This window comes from Schistosoma haematobium, chromosome 5 (assembly GCF_000699445.3).
Source record: "Schistosoma haematobium chromosome 5, whole genome shotgun sequence".
Classification (NCBI taxonomy): Eukaryota; Metazoa; Platyhelminthes; class Trematoda; order Strigeidida; family Schistosomatidae; genus Schistosoma; species Schistosoma haematobium.
In genome coordinates, this window is record NC_067200.1 from 6,340,580 (window position 1) to 6,359,407 (window position 18,828).

The 18,828-nt window shown below is 32.9% G+C and overlaps 1 protein-coding gene across 2 annotated transcripts in view; it reads right to left on the reverse strand.

Annotated features, from left to right (window-relative positions):
* Positions 1-7,641: 7,641 nt before the first annotated feature.
* The window catches only part of MS3_00009044 (uncharacterized protein), a 35,778-nt gene continuing 24,591 nt past the window's right edge, over positions 7,642-18,828 (reverse strand). The window contains exons 7-9 of one of the 2 annotated variants that reach the window (XM_012939329.3): positions 17,451-17,519; positions 10,463-10,557; positions 7,642-8,440 (exon numbers count right to left, since the gene is read on the reverse strand). In XM_012939329.3, the coding sequence (XP_012794783.1) occupies positions 8,367-8,440; positions 10,463-10,557; positions 17,451-17,519 (238 nt within the window). In that variant the 3' untranslated portion in view covers positions 7,642-8,366. The remainder of the gene's footprint in view (positions 8,441-10,462; positions 10,558-17,450; positions 17,520-18,828) is intronic. The other variant, XM_051217377.1, reaches the window with a different exon arrangement.

The window sequence follows — 18,828 nt, forward strand, 5'->3', positions numbered from 1 at the left end:
TCTTATTTAGCTTAATATTAATAGCATCATATTTGGAAACATACAATTTTTTTTGTTAACTCTTGTTCAAATTTAATGTAAATGATAAAGAGAACATTATTGTCACATTCACTATGACAACTGAAGCAATGTACATTGAACTTAAATAAATACTGGTCATTAGTCGTGGTAATAGTATTATTATTATTAATAGTAATACTAGTATGGTGTGTGCTACTTATATTGACATGAGTAGTAATATGATGTTAGTCGTGAACAGAAGGTCTGACAGTAGAGAGACAAGAGGATCGAATAGTAAAGAATGGAAACAAGATGTAATTTGTATGAAACTGCAAAGTCTGAGTCATTTCGAGACAACTGATGGACATTTTGCAAATTAAGCATTTACTTAGTGATTGTTAGATTTTCATAACAAGTCCTGTTATTTTGTGTCAAATTCATTCGATTGTCCCCACTGGTGTTTGTGTTCACTACAGTAGTAATAATAAATAGGAACAAAACAAAATGAAGTACATAATTGACAAAATTTATCGATTTATTTATATTACATCAGAAATAGATTTTTTTTATAATTCAAGAATTCTACTGAATATTGAACAGAATGTGGTAACTTACTATTTCTTTTATTACATAAGACAGTCATTTGATTGTTCTTAATCAACGGAAATTCCAAACTATAATTATTTTTAGACAAAAAAATTAATATATCAGGATGGGCGACCTATTTTCCTTCACGAGGATTATTAGGAGTAAGTAAGCAAGTAAGTAAGTAAGGAAGGGACGGAGGAGGTCAATGAGTAAGTAAATAAGTAAAGTAGTCAAGTAAGTAAAGTAAGCAAGTAAGTAGGTAAGCAAGCAAGAAAGTAAGTAAGTAAAGGAAGAAAGGAAGGAAGGTAGTAAGTAAATTAGGGAGTACGTAAGTAAAAAGCACAGCAGACGCTTGTATAATTATTTAGAAAGAAATCAGTATTTAAGTTAAACATAGGAGATTGTAATCAGAATGAATTGAAGAATGAATGTTTAATTATCATACTATTTACTTCTATTGCTGAAGAAGTTGAAGGTTAACTACTGAATTTTTCTAATGGTTAATCTTGTTAGTTTTTATGACTTTTGTAAATTGTACAAGCAAGTGAATATCAGGACTCAGTATTTAAGTGAATAACACGATGGTGTTTTTAAGCGAACGGTACTGGGTTCGAGTCTGAGAAGTAGGTACATCCAGCTGACGAATCCCAAAAAGAACGAACTGTGCGTCCTAGATTCCACTGCTAACCACTATCCATCTTTCCTTATAATGCTTGTGAATTAAGACGATATCCAGGTAAGCACGTATGCCAATAAGTGACTGATCAAATGCAGTCCTAAACATCATTGGAAAGATTCAAGTAAACAAAGCGGAGTGAATTTTCTACAAAGTGCATTATTTTGAATGTACTTATCGTATTCAGTCTGTCGTATATCAAGTCAACTGGGAAGTTAATAAATGAAAAATTCTATTTTCTTTTTACTGTTATAGGTTAGTGAAAATTTACTAAATGAAATATGTAGGTTACTATAGTAATAACAGTAAAATCTGAGAACCGTACAGCAAATACTTCATTTGCAAAATATCAATCAATCGTTTTACATTTCATTGTTCTTTCGTTTTCACGCCAATCACTCTCTGTTTTTATTTACGTTTCTTCGATCTTCTTAACCTTCAGCCTTCAGGTATTTCACTATCGATTGATGATATATACTACTTATATCTGTCGATATCAGTAGCACACTCGGCATTATTGTTAGGCAAATTAATTATCTGAATGAATTTTACTTTTTAATACTATATTTAATCTATGACTAGTTCTAATTGTGATTAAATTATTTGTGAATTTCATTCAAACACAAAATATACTTGTTTTCAGATTTGTAAACTTTCATCTTACGTTACTTAAAGATACTTGAATATGTCAACCACAAGGAGAATAGAACTGTTGAGAATATCTGTTGGTTTATTTGGATAATTTTATACAACTATAAAATGATTAGTGGTTATCGACAGTGCACTCCATTCAATTTAGATGTTCATGTTGGTTATCACTTTTTGACAATACTTACTTATAATATTAAGGTAAATAATACTTTCTGTAAGATTCGAACCTGAATTATTCAACTTTACAAACTGAGCTATTATTATTGAGCTATTTAGACCGATATATTTACATTTCTACAGTAATTTGGATGACTCTCCCGGTCTCCCACATTGTACGAGCATTCCATGTACATAAATAAATGGTTGCTCTGGTTGTCAAAAGGGTCATCAGCCTCGTGACTTTCATCATGAGACATCATAACTCTTCTAATTGAAGAACTTCTAACTTCCATGACAGTTTAAATGGTTTGAATTATTTCTGCGGTATGGAGTCTTTAAACCCATTCCCAACCCTCCTCTTTTATCTGGGCTTGGAGCCGGTAGGAGCTCCAGAGGGGATTCCAGCTCCCGCCACTCTCAAGAAAATGCACTGGAAGTGGATATAGCACACGCTGGGGAAAACACGCAACTGCTTCACAGGGCTGCCCTCACATGGAATCCCGAAGGCTTAGCGAGAAGAGGAAGATCAAAGAACGTATTACGCCAAGAAATGGAGACAGACACGAGAACAATAAACCAAAATTGGCTGAAACTAGAAAGGAAGACCCAGGACAGACTGGGTTGGAGAATGCTGGTGGGAAGCCCATACTCCATTGGGAGTAACAGGCGTAAGTAAGTAAGTAATTCAGACCAATGTCTAACTTCTGTACGACTGAAACATTTTTAATCCGTTGGTCATTAAGCAGTGGCCAATGTGATCAATTTTATCTAGTGGTTTTTTTAGTGTTAATTAAATCTTATCAGTTAAGTTGTAATGTTCTCATTAGTCTAAGTGAGTCTATCCTAGTGAATTATGTTCGCGTAACCGAAATCGGTCGGTAAGAAACACTGGTGCGAGGTTTTATGTTGATTTTCATAAGTAATTAAGTATATATGATTAGACAAACATGGCATTTGTCCCTACTAAGTTCCTACTAAATAATAACTCCGCCTTGATCCCCTCAAGGGCCACTGCCGGTCTCAAGCCCGGATAAAAGGGGAGGGTTGGGCATGAGGTTAGCGACCCCATCCAGTAGAAAACTAACTCTCTAGAAAACGCTAACCAGAAGTAATCAGTCATCATAAAGAAAGCTTGTTTCTTGATAAGGTTCTTATTCTAGGTAACATTCAACAAATAGATCATGTTAAAGTGATCTTTTTCAAATTATTTTCCTAAGCAATAAATTTATAAGTTTAAAAAAATAAATGTTGATTTTTATTGGTTTATACGTTTGTTCAATAAAGGAGAACATGACTGTTTACGTGTCATATTCTCGTAAAATTTTCTTTTTATTTAATCGGTGATTACATGAGGAAATGTTTTGGTCAATGTATATATTATCCCGACTAAACATGGAAAAATACTAATATTTGGTACAGTACATATGAATATTTCATAGTTTGGATTATGTACATACTTTGGTTAGACAATTATTAAAAGCCAGAATACTGTTAACAGCTGTCTTGTCTCACTGTACGACTCATCAATAATGCATATCCACAACTTCATTGAGATCGAACCCGTCCGTCTCACAACAAAATAATTAAGTTCGTATCCATACATATATATATATGAATATTCCTTCCTCTCATCATTTATAAAAATCATTTATATCAATCCATAATGTTGATTTCCAAACACAATCATACATGTTTAGACTATTTTTGTCCAGGATGATTGAATAAACATGTACACATGTATGAAAAAACGTATATGCACGCATTTTCTACTTCTTTAGAGCATTGTGGAGGTGGCAAAGTGGAGGGGGACAGTAATTTATAGTCATCTTATAAAAAATGTCAGCGAATAAGTGTTTTCATAAAGAACGTTTGTCATAGATATGCTTTCAGAGATAACACTCTTATCGGTTGAGTTTCCAGGGATTAATCTTTTACTAGGAGATTTACTTGTTGACTTCTAATATGCATTTAATATGAATCTTTTTGGTGAAGACGCTGACAAAATATAGAGTCTTCTGACCACTTTAAGCATCCGTGCAAGCAAGACAGGTAACTAGGTATACGGATAATAAATAATAATGATTAAAACCTGTTTTTGAGGTGTAAATTCATAAAAGTCGTACAAAAATGTAAAATGGTAGAGTCAATTACAAAGAAAACACTGAACATATACATATCGAACAGTATCAGGGATATGACAAAGTGAATCAATATGAAGGGTTAGTTATTTTTACATAAAACTTAGTGAAATTTAATTATCAAATGGGTCTTAAGTAGCCAGCTTTAAAGTGAAATATTATTTCATTGTAATCATGAAGTGATCATGGTTAGACAACCACTGAAATCCTGGAAGCACTAGACGGTCGTTTTGTCCTAGTACTGGACTCCTTAGTATTGTCTAACATTGACCGGTTTGTCATCATAATGTAATTCAATAACCTTCAAAACCTTACATGGACAAGTATCATGTGCCCACTAGTGACTAGCTATGACTGTTCTTTCTCCTCTTGTTTTCTCTTTTTTTCTGGATGATTTGCCATCTTCAACAGAAAACACTTTTGTGAAATATTTGGACGATATCACTGTATAAATACCGATTTCTGCCTCTTTACATCACCTTAAAATGATTGCGTCCTTATTTCTTATTGAGCGATATTCCTTTGTTCATGGTCTCACACTTAATCTAAGTATCAAACTGTTAACTTTGGCTTGAGAAATAAACAGCCCTTAAACACTATGTTGGAATCACGTAAAGCTTGTACTATTGAAGATTCTTTAATAAAAACACTGTCAAAGATCATTTATCTTGGTGTAAGTATTTGCTCTTATTTCTCTTTGTCTTCTCATGTTTCATTGTTATTGAAGAAAGGTTTCCATTTGACTTTCTACATGCTTGCTGCATGCTTTTGTGATTACTGGGCGTTTGCTTCTACGATTTGTTAATTCTTGAATATTAACTATTATTCTTCTTTACTGTTCTCTGTTATTCTCTCACAGGCCTGTAGTGACTTACTTTTATCAATAGAACGCGGTTGGTATAATAGAAACAATTACTGTCATAACCAGTTGTACCAGGGATTGTTTTACGGTACTTTTTTGTTTAACTGTACTAAGAATATACATTCTTCCGTTGATTGTGACCTTGGACGAACTTAATTTCGCTCAGTAGTTCCACTTGCACTCCCTTGACACGATCTCGGTATTCTTTCCACACCACGAGATCGCCAACAAATATATCTTGCTACAACCTTCAATCGCCTTCTGATTTCTGGTTTAGTCGGAGGTTTAGCCTGTTCTGGTATGCAATCTTCTTGTAGTGGTGATCATAGGCAAACGAGACTTGGCGCCACATGAAAGGCCTTTGAGAACAGAATCTGTCGTACTCTGGAGAGTGCTAAAGTCAGTTATCAGGGTGCTTAGTAAATCTTTCAAGGTTATAGATAGACAACTAAAATCTTGCATATTCGTGCAATGTGTTATCTTGTCAGATACTAACAATCCACTTCATTTACTTCTTTCTACTGGTATATCTTCCGGTAAAACGAGACGACAATACATTAAGATCCATGTCCGCAAGTAAAGATATAAAAGCTCTCCAATACTTTATCTAGCAAATAGACTATGTGACGAACAGGTTGTTAGAACTGACCTAGTCAGTGTTTCTAATAACAAACTTGTTTAGATTCTAATCTTATTAAAAAACGTTTCATTTAATTCTAGCTAGTTTATTTACTGAACGTACTCAAAATATTTTGTGCCGAGAATTTGACATAATAATAATAGGAGATTTCTGAAGTTCTAATGAGAATCTGTGACTGGTGCAGTTCAACCGTGTCTAGTATCAGACAGTTACCCACCGAAGACAGTGGCAGATGGTCACAGAAAGTCATAGATTGATTGAAATTAGACATTAACACTGCCGGATACCGGCCGTCCCAGCAGTCTAGAGATAAGGCATTTGCACGCGAGACAATATGGTGGATTTTATTCCTGTAAGCAAAATCGTGGATGTGCGCTGCTGAAGCGTGACCATTTACTGCCTTCAGGACATCTATTTTTTGTTTAGCTTATATCAATTCGTGATTTTAATAAAATTCGACAATTTACACAAGCTTATATCGTTAAATATTACCTGTTGATTCATTTGTATCGATCGAGATTAGGACATTGAACAGCCGTTTCATCCTATTATGGGATTCGTCAGGCGTGCATAGGATTTTAACAATCTGCACAAAAACCTTCATACTAACAATAATGTTGTGTTCACTAGTAACGAACTTTGAGATCCAATTCCTGTCACCCTAATGAGAAGCCATGTTAATCAAGTTCTGACTGTGGCCAGTCGATTTCAAATATACCTTAGAAGCCCGAATATTTTAGCGGTAGCGCGTTTTTGCCCACGAAACTATATGATGTGGTTTCAAATCCTGTGACGACTATATATTTCACATTAGTACGTTGAGTTTATAAGAATAATTCATTTTTCAGACAAGAAAGTTCATAGATGCAAATATCTTTACTTCTATGTGTTTTGAAAGTCATGAAATAGGTTTTTAATTATTTTTCAAAAGATAATCTTTTCTGATTATTATTTCTCCTTCTTTCTCTCTGTTCTTCATCAAGTTGAAAGTATAAGTTTTTCTCAATAGTTGAGGATGCTTCAAAATTAATTAGATATTCAGGGGTTTACATAATTTAATTATATTTGAATAATTGATATAATCCATTACATATATAAGATCAGGTCACATTTTATGTTGATCATTCAATATACCTTATTTTCTCCAGATCGATTTTATGAAGCATAACGTAATAATTTAGGTTGTGGTGTGTGCTACTTATATTGATGTAAGTAGTATATGACGCGAGTTAAAAACGTAATGTCTGGCAGCAGAAGATGGGGAAGATCAAGAAAGGAAGAATAGGAACACAATGCAATTTGTAAGAAACGCATGAACAATGAAATGTGAGACAATGGATTGATGATTGCAACAGGAACGGTCCGGTTTGATAGGATGGATTAATATTTTGCAAACTGACGATTTATTATATGGGTTTTTTTATTTTGCTAAGTAACTCTGTAATTTTATGCTAAATAAGATTGGATTGTCCCCACCCGTGCTCTGTTTACAACAGGTTACCATAAATATTGTTTTTTCTTCCAATTAATGGGAACAAGGAGTCATTCAACACAGTTTAGTATTTCAGCTATCCAAACTTAATCGTTTCCTGTAAAAATATGAGCTTCTAACACAAACAATCAAATAGTAAAATGTCTATTATTATAATCAGATATAAGTTTGTAATGTCAATAAACTCTTACCCCTATTCAACAAGGAACTTAGAGTTTTCATCAACTTCTATTTGCTTTGAAAATAGTGTTAATCATGAACTGGTGTTCATTGAGAAATCTTTGTAAATCAAGATATCACTGACACACACCTATTTTATCCTAGGCTTGAATTGCTCAACTAAGACCACTACAAAAATAAAACCGTGAACCTTCAAATCAATCAGTTAACATATTACTTTCAGATCAATGTAAAAATTCCTATTTCTTAATTTCTTCTACATTAAATAACGACTGAAGTTTTCAGATTCAATCTTAGACAGTGTTCTATGCGTGCTTTGTTAAGAGGTCAGTCAACATCCCTTAATTTAAAATCACACCTCAACTATAAACAATCTATAATGAATATCATCTTGAGAATTGAACCAACCTCCAGATAATCCATTCCATTATATTATATTGTTTAAAAGTATTAAAAAACCTTATAGCTTATTGTTCAAATGGATAAAAACATTCTTTTCAGTAGTAAGTAACCATCATGATTTTTTTTCTTTTTCTATTAACAATGACAAATGAATGTGAGTATAAAGCAAGATATAAGCAAAATGCAAGATTAAAATCAGACAAATTATTAAATACTACTTATGTACCTACACAATAGTCAAACATAAACTTAAAAAGAACTTTGAAAAGTCAAATGTAACTTGAACAAATCATTGAAAAACAAACAAATTAAACAGTTGACAATAAACAATCAATAATACTGATGACATGACAAACAATTAGATAGACGGACAGATAGATAAACAAACAAACAACAAAACATAGATTTACCATGATTGTAATCATAGAGAAAAAGGGGATTAATGTGATTACGTAATAATAAGCAATTTATAAATTGTTGCCTGTTTCAGATAAATGAAATAATGAAAGAAATATTATTAATCAATATTTATGTAACAATGATCAAATCTTGGATTATTTAATTGATATTATTATTATTCATTGTGGTACTTCATTAGGACTAGTGGTTTCAAAGAAGTGTTGAGAATTTTTCTGAATTATTTTGACTAGATCTATGAAATGAGGCAAGAAGAAAAAAAAACAATGGAGATTGTAGTAATCTATCATTAATATAGATATTAAAAGTATTCCTGAGTATAACCAGATAGGCGTTTTGTGGATATAATTAGTAATCTATTAGTTGAATTCATGAGTCAATTGAAGTTGGATCATCATGGAAAATCTGGAAGAACTGGACGGCCGTTTCGTCCTGGGTATTTCATGGAGTTCTAGTGAGAAGCAACGACCAGTTGAGTTCAACCGGGTCTCTTCTGAGATAGTAACCCAATGATGAAATTGGTGGAAGGTGGCTCAGCTTCATAGATTGGTTGAAGTTAGACATTAACACCGTTGGATACCGACTAAATGGTCTAGAGGTTAGGGTCTCGCGTGCGAGACTGAGGGGTCCTGGGTTCGAATCACGAGAGGTAGGATCGTCGATTCGCACGGCTGAGGAGTCCCGTACTAGCACGAAACAGTCGTCCAGTGTATCCAGGTTTTCCATGGTGATTTAGCATCAATTGACTCATGAATTCAACTATTATATTCCTTAATAGTTCTATTCATTCTAATTATGTGCTCTTCAGCAGTTCTAGTTTACAACCTCACAGTCGGTGATCAAACCCAAAACCTATAAGTCTCATGATGAATGTTTAAACTTTAGAGTATTGAGCTAGCATTTAGTGGTTGACATTACCAACTTAACTCATTTCATGACGATTTATATCCATCTCCCAACGTCAAGGTTCGAGCACCAGTTAAAGCAAAAAATGCCCCTATACAATATCTTACGCATTAATAAATTTGAATAAAAAAGTCAGGTCTGATTGACAGGAATTGGAAACGGTAAACACTGGATAAAGATCTTCCCCATTTAAAGAATTCATATTTGTCACAAAACATGAATATAGTTGATTCTGATCATTTGAGCTTGAAATCTTAAAACGAAACCTCTATCAAGTGTTTTGTTTTCAGTTCTCAACAGTTTTCACCTCATATCACCATCAAAATATCTGTTTTTCTTTCTAAATCTACCTTAATTTTAAATTGCACAAACTTACTTCACATTGGTGTAGGGTAAAAATCTTATCATCGATTAAAAAGTTGGATTCGACTTGCTAGAAAGTCAATTAAATCAGATAATGTGGTCCATCTTTCATGAACGAATAGAAAACTAAATTAAACATGGGGTATTTATCATTTCCACCTAAAATATAATTGCAATTTCTATGATTCGACCTTCGAAAGAGATATCATCTATCTGTCTATCCATCCATATGTCAGTTGATGCACGTAACTAGTTAGTATCGAATGTCCAAAATAATATAAACTCCCTGCTGCAAACATCCAGATCTTGAATACAAGTTTCTAAATGTTCAGTGGTTCAGTAGTCAAGTGCTCGTCAATTACGAGGGTAGTCCGCGTTCGACTCCCAGCAGGCGCGCGTCGCTTGCCTCTAGATGCCCTGGTATGGCCGGGGGTGAGGAAAGTCAGCCTTCCGTTTCGAAATGTTCTCACATGGCCACATATATATAGCCACTATCAGGGAAGTACTACTCACTGCCCTCTCTTAGCGGCGTGTTTTAACCACGAAATTGAAGGAATGGAAAGCGAATGACTGGCACTTCAACTGAGTTTGTGAGTACGGGTGGTCGACCTAGGGGAGTTGGAAAACCCTGATTCCAAACCAATGGTGCATATGGGCTCTAGGATCCTGAAGGAACAAATGGTGTATGAACCTATTGTTGGTCACTGGATACCAAGGGACTGCGTCTCCTTATATTGCTCCATTGCCTTGTGGGTTAGACCTGTGGGTCAAAAGCTCGGGGTGTGACCCCTTAGGAAAACTGTCTGTTTCGGTTTGGGCGCTTGAGCAGTATTCCATTCTTAACACAAATCGAATGATTAATGTAGCGCATATGTATTTGGTGATTCCTTGTACAAATGTTTATATGTCTAAATAAATTTGAATAGTCACGTTAAATACACAATGAAAAATCAAAATTATGTAATTTATTATTGTTTTATAGACTAACCATTCGGTAAATTGGTTGCACTGGCTTGTTTACGTAGAAAGTCCATACATAATTCTTGTCCCATTCCTAAAGTATACATACGCCATAGAAATTTGCTAAAAAGCAAAATATTGAACAGTAAAAGTTTAATTTAATTTCAGATGACTTGGATTATCATGTTGTTGATATTTTTGACTGAATTTGAATCAGTCTAGGTTGGCATATGGCATCCTGTAATCATCGCCTCGATATAGTCTTTATGATACAATTTGATATCGAATAAATACAATGCGACTATCAGTGGAATCCAGGATACACGTTTTGCGCCACTTAAGATTCGTCAGCTGAGTGTACCTGGACCCTAGAATTGATGTACACTGAGGGATCGGATTATAAATGAGGTCAATTTTAAAAGTATATTACTGAGTTGTATGATAAACCATAGGATATACCCTACGATTTCTAAGCCAAACTGTTGAGGATATATACAGTTCCTATACAATTGGGTACATTTGACAGGTTTCAAACAGAAAGAAACGTGGGTTATAGATTTTACTGCTAGACACATTACATCTATTCTACTTCAGTAAAAATGTAGTTACTTAACTATTCATGTACTTGTTACCGATATTTTTCAAAGGGAATTCCACTTTCCTTGGCTTTATAATACTTCATCTTAAGTTACGGAATAGGGAATAGCTTCTAATTCATAAAAGTAACTAGAATACTAGAAATTTCTATCAGTAATGATGTCTTATATGATCATGTTAAATCTACTTACATTTACTAACTGATCATATGGAGGTTGAATATATCACAGACTACTCAATAATGATTTGATTATTTACTATTTTAAAATTAGTTACAATCTTTGGCAATTATTGAGTATATATTCATTTGGAAAGTACTAGAAACAGTTGTTCATTTCTTCTTCGTTTCAGTAGTAGTTATTTATCAAAAGTAATAGTTAGGTGTAACGTATGAAGCAGATATAAAAAGGATAAATAGCAATTGGAAAGGATTGCCCAGGACAACATTGGATAGAGAATGCTGGTGAAAGGTCTATGCTCATTCATGAGGGGTGACAGGCATAAGTAAGTAAGTATACAGACATAACATATTTACGGTTATAACTGTACCATTAGATACCTACTTAGTGACTCTAATGTTTGTGTATTCACTGCAAGACATGAACATTTGAAGCTCGATCTATGAAGAGGCCACGGATGAACACAGTTGGTTCTTTTACTAGTACTCAACAACTATTTATTACTCACTGATTTAAAATGATACACTAACTCTGACGAATCTATGACAAATACACTACACAAATTGAATCAATCTTCACGAAACATCATGAACTAAGAGAATGACATTATATGTGAAAATTATATTTGAAATATTCTCAGCGATTGAAATTTAACTAATTCCAACGTTTCGTCCAGCTAACTTGTCTGGACTTCTTCAGGGTAATAATCAAAATCAAAATTATCAAAGAAATATATAGCTTTTAACAATCAAGATTATACTGTGTTAAACCAATCATATTTGGGTGTTGCTTTTTTTTGTAAAATAGGATAAAATGAGTCAGTTGACTACAAATCATGTGATGAATTCAACTACATGGAAATACTTAACTGAGTAACAAATCGTATGTGTGTGAGTGTGTATGTATGTATGCATGTGTGAGAGATTGATATGAAGGAATAAATAAAGTTCAAGTTCAAGGATGAAAAAATTTGATAATGAAAGATCGATGTGCATGTCAAAACATAAATTGTATTGTTTAGAAACTCATTCAGTTCTTTCAATAATAATAACGATGCATGTGATATTAAAAACAGGTTTAAACAAGAGATAGGTTCCAAATTTACTTGTCAAACGAAATTTGCCAGGTAGTTGCCATTTGAATACCATCTTTTCGGTTCAGGCTGTTCTTGTTCGCCCATATATGCAGAGCTTCTGCTGTCAATCTTTCTTTATGGGTGTTAAAACCTTTCTGAAGTATTTTGGTCCCTTCAAAATTAATCTTGTGTCCTGTTTCTAACGCATGTAACGCTATCGCTGACTTATTTTCAAGTTTCTTTAAATCTACCGAGGATTTTGGAACATTTTTCAAGCATTGTTTGTGTTCCTTCAATCTTACATTTAATTGCCTGGATGTAAGATTGAAGGAACACAAACAATGCTTGAAAAATGTTCCAAAATCCTCGGTAGATTTAAAGAAACTTGAAAATAAGTCAGCGATAGCGTTACATGCGTTAGAAACAGGACACAAGATTAATTTTGAAGGGACCAAAATACTTCAGAAAGGTTTTAACACCCATAAAGAAAGATTGACAGCAGAAGCTCTGCATATATGGGCGAACAAGAACAGCCTGAACCGAAAAGATGGTATTCAAATGGCAACTACCTGGCAAATTTCGTTTGACAAGTAAATTTGGAACCTATCTCTTGTTTAAACCTGTTTTTAATATCACATGCATCGTTATTATTATTGAAAGAACTGAATGAGTTTCTAAACAATACAATTTATGTTTTGACATGCACATCGATCTTTCATTATCAAATTTTTTCATCCTTGAACTTGAACTTTATTTATTCCTTCATATCAATCTCTCACACATGCATACATACATACACACTCACACACATACGATTTGTTACTCAGTTAAGTATTTCCATGTAGTTGAATTCATCACATGATTTGTAGTCAACTGACTCATTTTATCCTATTTTACAAAAAAAAGCAACACCCAAATATGATTGGTTTAACACAGTATAATCTTGATTGTTAAAAGCTATATATTTCTTTGATAATTTTGATTTTGATTATTACCCTGAAGAAGTCCAGACAAGTTAGCTGGACGAAACGTTGGAATTAGTTAAATTTCAATCGCTGAGAATATTTCAAATATAATTTTCACATATAATGACTTCTCTATACTCGGCGCTCAATTACTGTCAAACTATTCGTTCTAATCTTGACGAATATTCGTATAAGAGAATGACATATTCTAAATTGCTCAATCACCTCACCGATCTTTCATTTATGTTAATATGAATTCTAATTTCATTCAATCATAAAATAAAACTCTTAACAAAGTCTCTACATGTAAATCAAACTATTTTATTATTTTAAACAAGGTATAGCATGTAAGGGTACATTCTTGTGAGTTGCCTTGTTTTGTTTTATTTTTCTTTCTTCTTTAAACAAAGAAAGAGAAACACGAAAATCCCACGACATAAACATAAAACAGAATGTTGTTTTTTATCAATAATTTATATGTTAGACTGTAATGAATGAACCTTGTTGTGAATTGTAGTCATTAATTTTTTTTATATTTAGTGTAGACACTATGATTTCACAACTATTGTTTGTATATATATATATATATATATATATATATATATATATATATATATTTGTTTTTCATAGTTTAAATCATGGGTCATGAAACGTCTGTCATGTCCTTCCTGCTTTTCGCTGGGCTTTTTTTAAGGAAAAAAATAAACTACAGTCCCTCCTCCATAACGCAAACAATGAAAAGAAATAAACGAACAAGTTTCATCTTTTCATAATTTTAAAATAGCAGACAAAATGATCTCAAATGAGTACAGATAAAGTTATGTTAAAACTAACGTTTAAAATAATCTCGTATCAGTTGGTTGGTATACTGGATAGCACACTGTTATCGGAGGGAATAGTTTGAATGTTATTCTATATACACTATCACAGCTGGTCAATAGATGATAAGGGGAGCAGTCGGTCATCATTACTGAAGAGTATATATATACATATAATATATGGTCTATGCTATTTATGTTTGTCAACATAAGTATTATGTAACACCAATCAGAAGTGGAATATCTGTTATCGGAAGGTTAAGGATATGAAATTGAAGAGAACGGTGCTGTAAACAGAGAGTAGTTGTTATAACAACAGGAATGAAGGAACGATGAAGTTTGTAAGCGATAAATGTTGGATGATGTGTATTTAACATAGTATATTAATTCGTTTCTAGCTCATAAAATATGACAAACATTTGTATACAACTGAATTTCAACATACACTTTACTCAACAATTTAGCATAAATAATTTAAAACTGAAACATCGAACTCCAGTTAATGTATGGGATGGGCGAGGAAAACAATTCAAACAACCTGTATCACTTTTGTATTTTTCGTAATGTTAATTAAAAGAAACGGAATGTAATTACTAAGTGAATTCGTTTGATAATTATCAAGATGAATGATTAATATCTTAGTCATTGGCTTATTTCTAATAATTTCGTTTAATATTGTATTGGAGGACCTTTAAAAGATTTATTATTAACAGTTATTTACTATATATACAATGGAATAAGATTGAAATGTCACCGGATGTGTGCACAGTCGAAGAGTCTTATATTAGAACGAAAACTATCCTGTGTGAAATGATTCTTGAAAGTTGTTCAATTAACACCAGTCTGTGTTGCAGACTATAATCTTATACTGTAGTTGACAAACAGGTCATAATAAATTTCAAGTAGAAGAGATTAGTAAAACTTGAATTTTATTACCGTCAATCCAAAATACAATTTTGATATTCTATTTCAGACATTTTATGAGAATTTACTTTTGTTCGTTCATGTAAAGTTGAAAATCAGGGACTATAGAATAAAACTGATTTAAAATCCCTTGACAGACCACATGGACAACCTGAGAGACTTCTATGATCTTTAATGAGCATTGATAAGGTGTTTCCCATAACAATCAAACAGTTGTTCAGTTCATCGTGATTACAAAACTATAATATAGAGCATCCACGATTTCCAATAGTATTGGTCTCGCTACTTAAAACTTATTAAGTAATACGAGTTAAAAGAAAATGTACCAATAAGATTGGCATGAGTGAGACAAATGGAGATTTGGCGAGACTACAATTTATGGACGAATCAATCACGTATAAGATAACACGTCTCAGATTTTGGTGCGAAGTTCACTCATCCACTTGGATAAATAGGGTTTTGGCATTACAGCTGATGTCGGTTCCTGATGAAAACCCTAAATCTAATTTCTAACCTTAATCATCAACTGTAAATCATAATTCTAATTCCTCACACAGGTTTATAACACTCATTTGGTCCTGGTTATTACGTGGACACTCTCAAGGTCAGTCTAGCGTCGCCCAAAGGTCATCCATAAATTATAGTTTCACCGGAGATTCGAACAGTATAAGCATAAAATTAATTGGATTTATCAGTTATTGCTGGTATATTTTACAATTTTGTTCAATTTTCAGTGGTCCTTGCTTATGTTGACTCATGAAGATTGTGTTCTAGAAGACAAAAATAACTGGAGAAAATCGTTGTCTGTCATTAAAGAATTTCGGTACAATGACTGTATAAAGCTTGAAACGATAAAGTTGTTTGACTAGGTAGCATTAAAATTTATCACAGTTTAGCCTCGACTTCGGCTGATTACTAACTACAAAATCAGTAGTACTATCTCATTTGAAAGCAACATAGTCACATGAATCTCTGATTGAAGTGAAACTAGGTAAGTTTTTTTCCCATACATACATCAAACTACAAAGAAACCAAGCGTATGAATATTCCCTTGATAATATGTCAGTAGAAACTTCAGTGTAAAAGTTTATTTGAAATATATTTGAAAAAGATTATTTAGAAAAATAGGACTATAAATATTAAATTATGCTATTAAAAGTGAATCTCCTTGACACTGTATGGGACATATTAAAAAACCGACTGCAAATACCTTATTCCTTTATTCCTCGTAGTAACGTATTCTATCTAGTGCACCACAACACAAAGCCCTAATGAAAAGGTTCTTGTTGATTACATTTGGGGATATCTTGAACAAACACCACAGTAAATACTTGTGATCAAGGTAGTTACCCAGTGCTTATTGAGAAAAAAAGGCTAAAACTACCAACCATCCTATTCAGACATATATTTATTGTAGTAAGTACACTTTGTCTACAGGGAATGTAACTTGGATTCTGTTGTTGTGAAAAAAGACTACGGAAAACTTTGTACATTCAAATAAATTCATCAAAAATTATCAAGTAAATGACTATAGTGAATTAAAGGTCTTATTCTTATTACTTCATTAGTTATGATCAAAAAAGTGTCAAAACGTTTTCCGGAACTACTCTTGTCATCTGAAACAAAAGTCATTTACTCTCAGTTAAGATGGGAGACATACACATACAACTATCTACTCAATACTAAAACTGTTTGTTAGATCTATTTGATTTCCTTATCTCCATCTTTCTAACTTCATAGAACAAATGCATTTGCAACCAGTGATGGAACACAGGATGTAAGATTCGTTGATGCTGGAATCCGTCGTCAAAATATTCTTACATCGCCTTTTTGATGTTCACATTAAATTTAGTAGCTTGCCTGAACCCTACTTTTCTTTTTTCTTTAACACGTTATACTACTTTTCAATATTCAGTAACTTATGTCATTTTCACTTATTTTTGAGTATATGTTATAGAATTTACATGAACCTGTGACATTTTATCGACTTCTTAATTTAACTGCATCCTCTTAAAATTCCTGACGATTTGTTTTCATGTGTTTAACGTGCATTTGACATTTGTTTTCTCGCAAAACTTTTATCTAGTTCAAAAAGTCACCGTTTCGACTTGTTGCTTTCTACTGTTGAATTTGACACAACTGCTAAATATTACTTGGTATAACGTATGCTCTTGGTGAATTGTTCTTATGTAACCAGATCATGAAGTACTTATTCCCAGATCGTACCTAATTATCCGTAATTTTTTGAGGTTTCTCCCGATCTAAGTTCTATTAGCTGTATATATAAGCATTTATTTAATAATAGTATCTTATTTTGAACAAATCATATTGCTTTGGATTTGGAATTTCATGAGTGACTCAATCATTTGATCTAAATCTTAGAGCGAATCTCACCAAATGTACTGAAGTAAACTTTACTCGACAGTAAAATATATATTCTAACATAATTCTAACTCACCTTAACTGTGAATATGCAATGTCGTTTTGAAAGTCAGTTTCCGCTTGGATTGGATCATCGCCTTCAATGCTAAATAAAAGGGAACAGAAAAAAATCAAACACAATAAAACATAGCAAACATGGTAAAACGAACGAACTCAGCTCTATTCTAAAATATTCTCTCTCCTTTTAAATTTCATGGTGAAGTCATCCAGTTAAAAGATCGATACTTAGTATCTTTTTTCAAAGTAGAGTAAAATCGGTGCAAGAATTCTATTCTGATGGCTTATATCTGTAAATATAGGACCAAATAAACTAACATTTATCTGAAAATACAACATTATTAGACGATGTGAAAATAATTAGTCAAGATTTGGAAGCTTCGATTAACAAGATATTCGTCAATCAATTAAACGCTTTATAAATGACAACAAAAGAAATGAATAGAATATACCTCAAATCAGTCTTCATTATTATGTCAGTTGACCTGTATGCACTACTCAATGATAACAGAACAAAAACATGTATAGAACTGTATATGATACATGACTGTATACAACCGTAGTATCAGAAACTAGAAAAAAAACATATGTTAGGAGTTATACTTACAAAATAGATAATCAACTTGAAAGAAATGGGATTTTAGAAAGTAGGTAGCACAAAGTAACAGACATATGAAGGGGTAAAAGATTATTGATGCGCATAAAATTAGGTGCTAAGATGTTGAAATAAAAAAATTACCGATTTGAATGAATGGTCGGTTACGAAAAAGAAATACTTATTATTCGATGAAAAGTACGAGGCCTAAAGACGTTAAATTAATGCTCAAACTAATAGTGTCGAGTTCATCTACTCATATTTAAGAAACAATGATGACAGTATGTGACAGTAGATGTTCAGTGTTTAAGATATTCGAATTTGAGCCTCCAGGTGACAGGTTCAAATATTGAACCACCCACCTGTGTTTTGGAAATCGGTTAGTATCATTGGATTCAAGCCTAGCATATTAATCTGTACTTGGTGAATGAGTTGAAATAAAATAAACTTGAATAAAAACTATTCATTTGTAATGTTTATTGAAAACTTATTTCCATATTTTGACCAGTAGACTACCACTAGTAAAATATTCATGAAGTGAATGCAGTACAGTGTGTGTGTTTGCCATACGTTTGAACTTCATTTTGTGAACCAAACCACAAATATATTCTTCCTCCTTAAATTTCTGAGCTTATATTGAATAAATGGATTATGGTTAACAGCGGAATCCAGGACGGCTGTTTTCACATATATGGGAGTCTTCAGCTGGATGTACTTGCATCCTAGAGTTGATGATCCCTCCGGATGAACACATGCCGAATAAGGCTGATCAAAATCCGGTCAAGATGTCAACAACTAGATA